The sequence below is a fragment of the Macaca mulatta genome, chromosome 7 (assembly GCF_049350105.2).
Source record: "Macaca mulatta isolate MMU2019108-1 chromosome 7, T2T-MMU8v2.0, whole genome shotgun sequence".
In the NCBI taxonomy this organism is placed as follows: Eukaryota; Metazoa; Chordata; class Mammalia; order Primates; family Cercopithecidae; genus Macaca; species Macaca mulatta.
Window position 1 is genome coordinate 135924472 of NC_133412.1, and position 12564 is coordinate 135937035.

General features: G+C 34.3%; 1 protein-coding gene across 1 annotated transcript in view; it reads right to left on the reverse strand.

Annotated features, from left to right (window-relative positions):
• The window catches only part of KCNH5 (potassium voltage-gated channel subfamily H member 5), a 350192-nt gene that overhangs the window by 155026 nt on the left and 182602 nt on the right, over positions 1-12564 (reverse strand). The window contains exon 8 of the mRNA XM_001100052.5: positions 4500-4699. Within this exon, the coding sequence (XP_001100052.1) occupies positions 4500-4699 (200 nt within the window). The remainder of the gene's footprint in view (positions 1-4499; positions 4700-12564) is intronic.

Sequence of the window (12564 nt, forward strand, 5' to 3'; positions counted from 1 at the left end):
GGGTTAAAGCTGAATTCAAAAATCTATAAAACTAAATATGTGGAAATGATAGAAGGAAATCTTAGTCATTGGGGCAAAGGTTTTTTCTCTAATTAGCTTCAACGAATCATTAATTTCTTTGTACAAGCAATTGAAAAAATATACAGCTATTTTAAAACTAACCAGAGAAAAGAAGAATTAAAACAAAGACATTTGGCTTCATATATTATATTTCCTTTTAAAGTATATATTCATAGTTAAATTTGATAACCTCTATTTAAAATATTTGAAAAAAATTTATCAATAAAATATAAAATAAGAAACATATAGTCATAAAATGTATTTGCCTTACGGAGGAACAGGAAGTCTACTAGAGGTCTCTAACATTAAATACTGGATAATTGTTAAAATTCAGATACTGTTTATTAAAGCTACATCCAAAAGTACATACATAATTCTAAGATGGTGACTGCAATTATGGAATTTATATTATTATGGTCATCAACCTTTCATTTTATTTTTCCTACACTTATATTTTAACAGGTTTAGTCAATTTAACTCATAATCAAAAGTCTATGGCATAGAAAAATAGATAATTGATGATTGATAGAAATACAGATAAGTAGATGCACACACACATACATAGAAAGTTTTGTTACAAAAGCCATATGTGCTCACTCGCTGCTCTTTTGAGAACAGACTATACGAGGGACAAAGGTGGAAGCACAGGCCAGTTAGTTGGTACCAGAAAAATCCAGGGAAGACATGATGATGACGTGGACCAGGTGATAGCAATGGAGGTGGTGAGAATCGGAGGTAGAGCCAAAAGGATTCAGCAGAGGTTTAAATGTGGGAGATTTTGTCTTAAGCAACTGAAAGGTAGTGTTTCCATTAATTTCACTGGGAAAGAATGTCTGTGAAACAGGTTTTTAGGAGATGATTAGAAGTTTGATTTTGGACAACTTCACTGGACATGAGTAGGCAGTTGGAGGGGAGAGTCTATAGTTCAGGGAATCGAGTCCAAGGTAAGTATGAACATTGGGTGGTGCTGGTTTAAAGTTATGAGACTGCAGGATATCATGAAAGGATGGAATACAGACAGAAAAGGGACGAGGCACAAGGACTGAGCTCTAAAATACCACCAAATTTTAAATATTATCTTATTCAAATTCCTTTCAAGAAATGTGCTACCAATTTACACACCTCCCAGAATTATACAATAATGCCAGTCACCAGCCTTTGCTAAGACTGGGCATCATCTTTGTCCATTTGTCATATTAAAAATGTTTCTATGTCTTTTTGCTTGTTGTTTTTTAAGTTTTAACTCTTTGTTCCAAGTGAAAATAAGCCTTTTTTATGTTTATTAGTAATTTGCATTCTGTCTTCCATAAATTACGTATGTCCTCAGATCATTTTTCTCTCCAAGTATTCTAATTCTTATTAATTTATAAATCACTTTACATATTAAGGTAATTAACATTTCACTTGCAAAATTTGTTGCAAATGCTTTATGTCATTTTCATTTTCATAGTTTTCTAGTGTGAAAGATTTTACACTTTTTAGTAAAATCTATTTGTCAGTTACCTTGTTATATATTCCATTACTTTCATATGTACAAAGATAAATATATTCACATATTTTCTTCTAATAGTTTATAGTTTCTTGTTTTTTGCATTTAATTTTCAGTTCTTCTGATATTTATGTTAGGTCATGAGTGAAGACCCTTATAAATATTTTCTTAGATTTTTAGTTCATTTTATAATGATATTAAGTAATATGTCCATTCCATCTTTACAATTCATTCTGTAACTTCTGTTCAGTTCTTCTCCCTAGTGGTATCTAGTTCTGAGATATCTATTCCCTCTCTTTTCTTTGGTTACTAATTCTTTTGTCTATGCTTCAAGTCTTTATTATTGTATTGTATTATTGTATTGTATCTTTATTATTGTATTTTAAAATTATTTTTATATATACTATTTTATATATATAATGTATGTTATACATATATAATCTATATATATATATATATTTTTATATGTATAATTTATTTGTTAAATAGCTGAATGCCTAACAGGCATAGGAGTCTTCTGCTCTAGTTGTCAGGTTCTTTACAAAACCAGAGAGCTGAATGTCAGTTTTTGTTTTCCTGACATTTAGTATAGCATATGGTGTGTAATCTAAGGATCATTTTTAAATTCAGTCTCTTCAGTGATGCAGTACTAGAAATCCCTACACCCCCTTTCTAAGCCCAGAATTTGGCAGCTGTCTTTCCTTCCTTCTCCTTCCTTCAGTGCCGTTAACCTAGAACTTATGTGTCTGGGTGGGGATTTTCTTAATAGACTGGGATAAATCAATACAGGCATAGAGTATGTTTCATACATGAACAAGGAAACTTTTATATTTGTCACAATTATTTAAATATGCTTCTCCTATTCGTCAAAAACAACTTTAAGGATTCCTCACTCAGTTAAAAGCCACATCCATGATTTTTTCTTATCCAAATGCTAACCAATTTTGATATCTTAAAATATCCCCTTAAAAAATCTTTTCATTGAAATTAAATTTTTATTTCACTTTTAGTATTAGTCTCCCCGTATTTGTTCTATTACTCCATTTTCCTTGGATACTTTGCTAATCAGAAGTACCTTTCTTTAACTGCAAATGAGCAAGTAAACAAAAAAAGATATTTAAGGCAGTACATGGTAGGTACCTAGAAATTTTTCCCTGCCACATGGCATGTGCACTTTGAGAGACATTGCATGCCAGTGCAATAGACCCTAACTCCATCATGAATCAGACAGTTAAGCATGTCCTCAAGGGGAGGCTTGAAGACAATCTGGTCAGCTCCATTCATGAATAATTCAGTATTCAGGAATATAGAGAGCAAGGACTCAAAACTCTGCCATGTACTAGATTTGTGCCAGAGGCCCTGGCTCAGACACTTTTCGAATATGTAAAAGGACATTATTCTATCATTTACTGATTTTTTATTAGTTACTATATGGCTCTATTGCATTTTCTGGAAAGGAAAATTTCTTGCTGAGATAGTGATTGACGAGGCTGGTGGTTGTCTCTTGATCTGTTTCATTTAATGTGGACTTCAGTGGACACCCTGCTTTTGATGACTTAAATTCTGTTACCCTCACCTTCACCCAAGGAAGATTCTGTTTCTTCTTTGGATACTCTCTCTACTAGCCATATATTGGCTCAGATATCCATTAATCGAATTCCATAAAAATGCAGTTTGCTTTCTTCCTTCTGTGTTCATGCATACCACTTTTAAGGGGCCATTTAACTGGAAAACTTATACTATATCTTGTAAAATATCGAAAGAGGAGTAAATCTCACCGCCTTTCACAATTCCTCCACATAGCTGCCCCCTAATATCTCACCTGCACTCCCTCTGAAGGCTTCTCTCCCTCAACTCCAATGTTCCTCATCCATTCCCTACACCTCCACTCAACCATCTATTCCTAACAACACCTGCCCTGGCTTAAAAAAAATTACATGTTGCTTCATGAAATTCTCCTAACTAAACATCTACTTTTCTCATTTGCTTTTTCCCTCTGACAGTGAAAGATGCTTTTTGAGTGAGTCTTAAAGAAAAACCGTAAGTCAACCTCATGAGGTTAAAAGAACAAAAAAAATTGTGGCAAATGGCCAGGAAGGTATTATGCCATCTAATTATCACATGTCAAAAATCAGTACTTAAAAAGAATAGTCTCCACTGATGCCTATAAAGTGAAATAGCTCAAGACTGGTTTCCTCTAAAACTCTGTGTGCAAGCTTTATTTTTCATCTTCTGTATTTGATGTGAATCAGCTGGGTGTAGGAAGTGAGGATTTTTTAAAATTTGCTTTTATTTATTTTAAGGAGGATCTTGAGTGCTTCTTTGCCCCAAATATGAGATAGATGAAAAAAATTAAAATCAGCTCCATGAAAAGGCAAGGAAGAGATTAGAGATATCAGATGATTGGAGAGGGAGACATCTATTTTATAGATGTGTGTAAGGCAAACCGGAAAATAAAGAATTACAAGTTCTTTATAAAACATATGAGATGGGAGAAATTTAAGTGAAGGACAGCATAGAAGGCACATACATTTTTAATTTATAGCCAGGAAGTCTCTTTCTAATTTTTAAATGAGCAAAAAAGGCAAAGGGGAAATCAAGAATAAATTCTAGCAGGAAAAATGGCAGCACTCTGAGTTTTAGAGGAATGCAACAAATTACTGTGAGAGATAATAAGAGTGTTTTAGGGAAATGGAATAATGAGTTATTTTCAGGAACTGAATTTTCTAAATTGAATGTGATGACTGGTACTAATTGATGATTAATGGTTCGGTGCTTTGCACCCTCTAAGCACTCAATAAATATGATTGATTGACTGATATGTCACTTCCAAATACAGAATAACAGTTATGAAGCAATTATACAAGCAATACGTGAGTGGAAAAGCTTAATGCATCTGAAGATCCTACTAAAATAGAAACTAAACAATAATAATAATAATAACCCATACCTTTTCTGTGTCAATGCCTTTTGACATGGACCATGTTGAGACAATATAATCCATGACTCGCTCACTAAGGCCTTTTGGGACCTGATAGAGTTTTAGGAAGTCCCGTACATTATTCAGCATCTCATGGTATCGGTTGGTGTTGGCATACATTTGCTGGAAAATTGTTGTAACATTTCCAAAAATAGTTGCATAAAGAAGAGCTGAAAGAGAAGAAATGATAAAAATAAAACAAACATCTCACGTGAAAAAAATATGAATATTTGCTAATCAATGAATAATTTGACAGAGACATCCTTATAAACTTGTAGGGGTGAATGCACGTTCAACTCTGAGAAGATTGCCTGACACTTGGTATTCCCTCAGAAAACATTACCTTCAGTAGGAGAAACATGACTTTATGAGCATGCACGACTCTAGTCAATATGACAAAACATAAGAGTCATCACAGTGTTTTCTGAAGAATCAGATGATCCAAAGTTATAATTTTGCCTAAGAAATCCTATTTGTTAGTAGATTAAAGTTATCCTCCACTTTGTCCTCCTGAATGAAGCCTAATCAATTTAAATTTTTCAGAGATTGATGATCCAGTTTAGAAACATATGCTCTTTCTCATTACCTGCTCCTTCCAGCTTTTGGAATACCTCCCTGGTTATAAATATTTTTGACAGAACATCAGAAATTTAGGGAGTGGAGAGAAATTAATGTGCTTCATGTTTAGAAGGTTGTAAAGATAAAGAGATTTGGAGATTTTAGCTAAAATAAAACTTTGGCAATGCTGAGAAATTCCAGTTATTAAATTCATATAATTATTCCAGTGATTTTTTTATTCCATCATTTTAATTAAATATAAAGTTAGCCCACTGATGACTGTCATTCATCTATGGGGGACTACGGGTGGTATAGGGTAATAGGGTATTTCAAAGCCCCGACTGCTCCCTCCTCAATCCATAATTCACCAACTCTTCTTTCTCCAGATGTAGTCAGGCTATTAATGCTGACAGGATCCTACAAAAGCTTATTTAGAGTAGAGTTCAGCCTAAACTCAACAAACTTCCGATCTTCAGTAGCACACCACCTGCAACCTGCCCTGCCCCTCTGGTTTCACTCCCTTGTTAACTGGAAGCTTCTTTGAAAAGGGGGCAGTATTTTATTCACCTTAATGTTCAGTACACAGGCATTCCATAAGCATTTCACAAATAAGTAGACTCACAGGCAATGATAATTTCCATCCTACATCCTCCAAGCATTTGAAAAATGACTCTAAACAAAATATAGACTGTTTCACTTTGCAGTTTCATCAGACAAATCCCATTTGATGGAAGTGGTAAAAAATCAAGCTAGTGAAGCAACTTAAGATCTTTAATATACTGCTTTTAGAAAATTATTTTTTTTCAAGAAGAGCTGTTCTCCTCTGAGTGTAACAAATTATAATTTCACAACCAAAACCTATTATTTTATAAAAATTTCATCAGTTTTTCTGCTATTATTTGACGCCAGTGCAGGACAATTTTTTAAGACCGATCATATTTTGTTAGACCTGAGTAGGAGGAATAGAGTGTCGACATTTCCCAACTGAGTCTTTATACCTTTGAATATTCATATTGAAAAACAAAAAATTATCCTTTTGTCAGTCTTTCAATGTCTTGTGTGCATATATTTATTTTAATACTTTGAAATAAATGTGTTTATCTTTAATGTATCAATTTTCCATGTTGAAATGAAGAATTTACTAGGATTGTGGATATAGTATCCTGAGATCTTGATTCTATAAAGAATTATTAAGTTTATTAAAAGATATAGAGTTTTCTTTCCTAAAAAAAAAAAAAAAAACTAAACTAAAGGTAATCACAGACTTAACATCTCTATTCCACCATTGTTGCTCTTAAGAAAAACAAACAGAAATAAGGTTAACAAATTAATGACAGCAGAATCATCTAACAAATACGGAATTTTACATTTTCAGAAAAGAGAAATAAGAAAAATTTACATTTTTAAAATAATGAGTATTTTAGGGGTTAATGAAATAATGCTGCAATTATGATTTTTAGTAGTGCTCAGCTATCATAAATTGTCAATAAATGTCACAGAACTACCTATTATTTTAACATGTTTAACTTGTTTGGCTCTCTAAGATGCTTGAGATATGCTACATTTGCCAAATGTCTTATTACTGCCTTCTAGTTTAACAAATTACTATGCATTTCATCTTTTAGGGTACATTAAATGTATACATAAAATATATTCTGCTCATATAAAAAGTTTAAGATAAAATATGAAGAACCTGCTAATGTATTAAAAGTTTGCAGCACTAACAAATGAAGAATTATCAACATCCCATTAAGTTTGGCATATTATAAAAGTATCCACTTTTTGGTTCATTTTTCATTTTCATTATTTTATGAACACATAATAATTATACATATTTATGAGGTATAATGATAGCTTGATACAAGCATATAATGTATAATGATCAAATCATGGTAATTGGTTATCATTTCTTTGTGTCAGGAACATTCCAATTCCACTCTTCTAGTTCTTATGTAATTTACAATCAGTTATTATTCCCACAGTTGCCCTATTGTGCTGCTGAACACTGGATCTCACTTGTATTTTTGTACCCATTCACCAACTGCTCTTTACCCCTCACTGCCTCTCATTTTCATGTGAATGTAGTGTCCCTGCATCGCATAAGACTAAACAAGATAATAATTTAAAGTAAGAGATGCAATTATACGTTTACATTTTTGTAATTTTATTTTGAAATAATTTTAGACTCAAAAGAAGTTGCAGAAATAGTGCAGAAAGCTTGCATTACCCACATGCAGCTTCTCACAAGGATGACATCCTACACAATTATAGTAATATAGCAAAACCAGGAAACTAAGAATGGCACAGTACAATTAACCAAACTAGAGAGGTTGTTTTTTGTTTGTTTGTTTGTTTGTTTGTTTGTTTTTGCCAGTTTTTCTTTTTTTCGTATGCACTTGTTTCTTCGGTGCATAGTTTTATAAAATTTTATCACATATATAGATCCATGTCATTTACATATATTTTTTAAAAGAGAAACCACTTCTTTCTTATGAATATCTTCAATCTTGAGTATGGAATGCATTTCAAAAGAGATAGTGTGACAGCATGTATGATACTCCAGCAAGCAGGAACAGCGCTGCCCACTGCACCTGCGTTCCAGAACAAATGGGCATTTCTTTAATGACAGAGGCCTTGGAGCATGACACACAATAATAAGGGAAACTGATCTCAGTAGAAGCTCCCTCTAAACTGTCAACTCTCAAAATAATACCTCCCTCCCATATTACAGACACACCTATCTTCTTGGACGTCTAATCATTATTTGGATCTAACACATCCGAAAAGGAACTCAGTCTACAGCACCCTCTCTCCAACAGCCAAATGTACTTTTCACCTCTGCAAACAGCAAAGCCATACCTGGTTGCTCAGATCAAAAATCTCAAAGTTATTCTTCAATCCATTCTTTGATTCATCTCCTATATCTGATCCATCAACAATTCCTGTTCGCTCTACCTTCAGCATATAGCTCCAATTCAATCACTTCTCACTGTCTCTACCAGCGTTCTTGCAGTCTCTACGAGTGTGTGTCTTTGGACCAATTACTAAACCTCTGTTGGCCTCTATGTCCTCACTTAGAACTTTAAAATTACACTGGAATCTTCACAAAAGGGTTGTGTTAAATGAGATAATGCATAAAAAACAGTATTTAAAAAGAGTCTGGTAGGGACTAAGTATCCACGAAATGCTATTCATCATCATCACCACAAAAATCATTTCCCAAAAAAAAAGAATAATCATATATAATATGATCTTGGCCACATATAATCATAACACTGCCTCTTCCACTGACCATCACTCCTGTCAGTCTTCTCTTCATTCCCTCTGCTTCAGTATATATCTTCTTGTTGCTAATCAAACAACCTAAACTAATTAATTCTTCAGGGCCCCTTTACTAGCTCTTCCTCGAACACTCTTCTCCATGATCCTCACTTGGTTTGTTTCCTCTCCTCATTCAGGTCTCTGATCAAAACCTGACTCATTGGCTGGGTGCAGTGGCTCATGCCTGTAATCCCAGCACTTTGGGAGGCCAAGGCAGGAGGATCACAAGGGCGGGAGTTCGATACCAGCCTCACCAACATGGTAAAACCCCGTCTCTACTAAAAATACAAAAATTAGCCAGGCATGGTAGCCCGCGCCTGATATCCCAGCTACTTAGGAGGCTGAGGCAGGAGAATCGCTTGAACCTGGAAGGCAGAAGTTGTAGTGAGCCGAGATCACACCACTGCACTCCAGCCTGAGTGACAGAGCAAGACTTTATCTCGGAAAAAAAAAAAAAAAAAAAACCCTCACTCATCACTGAGGCCTTCCCTGACCATGCTGTCTAAACATCCTCTTCCCCCACTATCACTATCTACCTCCTTACCATGCTTTATCGTTCCTTATTTTATCACTACTTTAACTTTCTTTCTTTCTTTCTTTCTTTCCTTTCTTTCTTTCTTTCTTTCTTTCTGTCTTTCTTTCTTTCTTTCTTTCTTTCTTTCTTTCTTTCTTTCTTTCTTCTTTCTTTCTTTCTTATCCATCTTTTCCCCTAGGAATGCAAATTCCAAGAGGGCAGGTGTGGGCCTGATCCTTTTGGCTCACTGCTGTATTTTCCCAATATAGACCAGTTCCTAGAACACGGCAAGTGTTCAAATATTTTTTTCCAGTAAATTCACACACCGAAAACTAAGAAACAGTTTTTCAGAAACATTTTATTTTCATATCAAAATCTTACTATCAGTGTTACAAACATATAGAAGGAATATACACTGTTAAGGCAGGTAGGGGAATGAAACATTTAAAGGCTAAGGTTATTCATGTCCTAACCATATTAAGGTAAAAATAAATTGGAAGTCCCATTGTCATTCATTGAACATGAATTCCTATGGTCTGGCCAGTTTTGTAGAGACCCTTTACATTATTTTACCTTTTGAATGGAGATATCATATAGTCAATCCATGTACTTTACTATTAATAGTAATAATTAGGTTAATTTGTGACAATTTCATAAGGGTTTTTTTACATGCTCTCCTGCAGACTTATAGACTTAAGATAACCGCTAATTGTGAAAGCTAATCATACTTAAGGTCTTAGTAAATCTGGCATATAAACCAGCAAATGCCTTATATAAAAAGTCTTATATTTTTCTTATTCACCACAAAGGGATTATTTTGAAGATAATTATGACACATAAAAGATGGAATATAGACCTTGCCTCTCAATGGAAGGGGTCACAAATTCTTTGAGAACTCTTCCATTGAGAGGCAAGGTCTATATTCTGATCCCTTGAATGTAGGCATACCCTATGACTGTTAGACCACTGGAATATTGTGACCATGATTTTGTGCCAATGTCTACTCCCAGAGGCCTTACAAAACTAGAAACTTGTAATTCCTCACTATTGAAACACCTGCTCTTGGAATCTAGTTTTCATGCTGTGAGGAAGCCCGAGCATTTTTCTGGAGAGGCCCACATAGACAGGAATAAAGACCCCTAGCCAATAGCCTTGGTTGAACTCCCAGCTAAGCACCAGCCGTAGCTGAGCAATTTACAATATTGATATTAGTCTACATTTCTGGTTAACACTTAAGACTACGTAAGTGGTTCAACCACTCCTTTTTTTCTTTTTATATTCATAATATTTAATAATGTTACTTAAGAAATAAAACAAAACATTTCATCAGTCTGTGATTGTATGTGCAGGATACAGCTTGAGAACATCAGCCTACCGGCCATGTGGCTGAGTCAACTAAGTAGAGTTTTCAGGACCATTGAAGCCATCCTAGCTGATACTACATGAAGCTGAAATAAGTCATACCCTCATAGCCCTGTGCAAATTGCAGATTCATGAATAAATTAAATGATTATTCATTTCTTAAGCCACTAAGTGTGATTAGTTATGTAACCATGATCAATTTAGCGTTAATAGCACAGTGATTCTCAAATTGGGCAGGGGTCCTAGAGGAGGAGGGTAGTGAGTCCTTTATGACACACATCACAGCCCAAGAGAATATTCTGAAAAACAATTTTTAATATATAATATAGCTTTATATTTTAAAGTGGAAAAAATGCCTTCTATTTTTATAGTATGAATATTGAAGACATGAAAGAATACACCATATTATCAAAAAGAGACAGGTTGAAAGATTGAACAATGTTATAACTCATCACAGACATCACTATTCATTCAAGCATTATTGAATTTAGTAGATATTTATTGGACACCTATTATATGCCAGCCACTATACCAGCCACTGGGAACACAATGATAAAAAAGACAGACATAATCCCCACCCTCAAGTAGTATCCACTACTCCCTATAGAAAACTATTAGTCCTTAATTCTCCCAAATTATATTCTTTGAAAGAAGATGAATCTTTTTCTTTTTATGGTTTATAAAAAGTCATATAGCCAACCTAAGCATATAAACAATATAGTTTATTTCTCAGGGTTAAACAATTTGTAGAGTCAAACAAAAATCACGTTAAGTCAATTAACGGTAACCTGGCCTTCACTCTTATGAATTGCTCATGATAAGAGATCAAATAGTGATATTCAGATCTCTGAAAAAATGTTCTCCAGTCATTTCATTTGCTCATTAGGTCAAGCTGCATCTCTCCATCTCCTTATTAATAATCTTTCCTTCTTAGATACTACATTTTGTGTCTGTCCATAATGATAACCAATACTAACTTTTCCTAATTATCTTCCTTTTATAAATCTTGCCAAGTGACTATTGGCCTTAGACTGAGCAGTTTAAACTACTGATATGATAATGCATTTCCAGTAATGCTTAAGGTCTCAGAGATGGTCCAACCATCATTTTCTATTTCTATTTCTATTCACTAAAGTTCACCTTTAATAATGACATTTAAGATGTGGAAGGAAAATGTTCCAGCAATCTGTGATCATCTGTGTAGCACACAGCTTGTTAAAACATTTGAAATGGCTCCGGTTGGCCTTAGCACAAAGTGAAGAAGCTGATCTTCAGAAACTTCGAGTTTCCAATTTGCTTTCCTTCCATCTCTCTCGTAATGGCTCCTGGCTTCAATGGATGCTCTTTTGCAGTGACCCATATATGTAGGCACCCTCTATGCATCCGCTATGAGCCAGGCAATTTCTATTTTCCAATCTTCACTTAATCTACATCCCATTCCATCTAGTATCTGGGCTGTGCCAATTATTTTGTTAGAAACTGGTCTCATCAATAACTTTAAGTGTTAAATATTGAAAACTATTTGACGCATTTTTCCCTCTAAGAAATGCTGGAATTTTGAAAGGGAAATTCCAAATAATACTGTGAGTTGACTGAATCACTATTTGAATGAACTGTCAACTAGTAAAATTAGTTAGGACACAGCAGGATCACTTTTAGAACTTATCAAATTTTAGTATAATATTGGATAGATGTCACCTAGCTTAGAGCTGATCCTGTGATTACCATAACTGACTTTGCCAAAATAGCCTCAATAATTACATGGCAATGATTATTGATATTATTTCCTATATGCCCTAAACAATCACTTAACTTTAGAAAGTTAATCACAAACCTGCATTAATCAATTACTAATGTAACAAGGATGGAAGAAATGGAGAGAGGAAGAGGAATGAAGGGAAAGATGTGGGAAGATTGTTCACTTGAAAAAATTATAAGAAATTAACATAAAAGTAAAAACAAAGACTCAAAGTATTAAGAGGGCTTGATCTCCCCTTTATCCTTCTATGATAGTTATTCTCTTTTAAGCTAAATGTATTAGTCAGGGTTCTCTAGAGGGACAGAACTAATAGGATGTATCTTGACTTAATCTTAATATATAATCTTAATATATAAAGGGGAGTTTATTAATTGTTAACTCACATAATCACAAGGTCCCACAACAGGCCATCTGCAAACTGAGGAGAAAGAAGAGCCAACCCAAGTCCCAAAACTGAAGAACTTGGAGTCTGATGTTCAATAGCAGGAAGCATCCATCATGGGAGAAAGATGCAGGCTGGG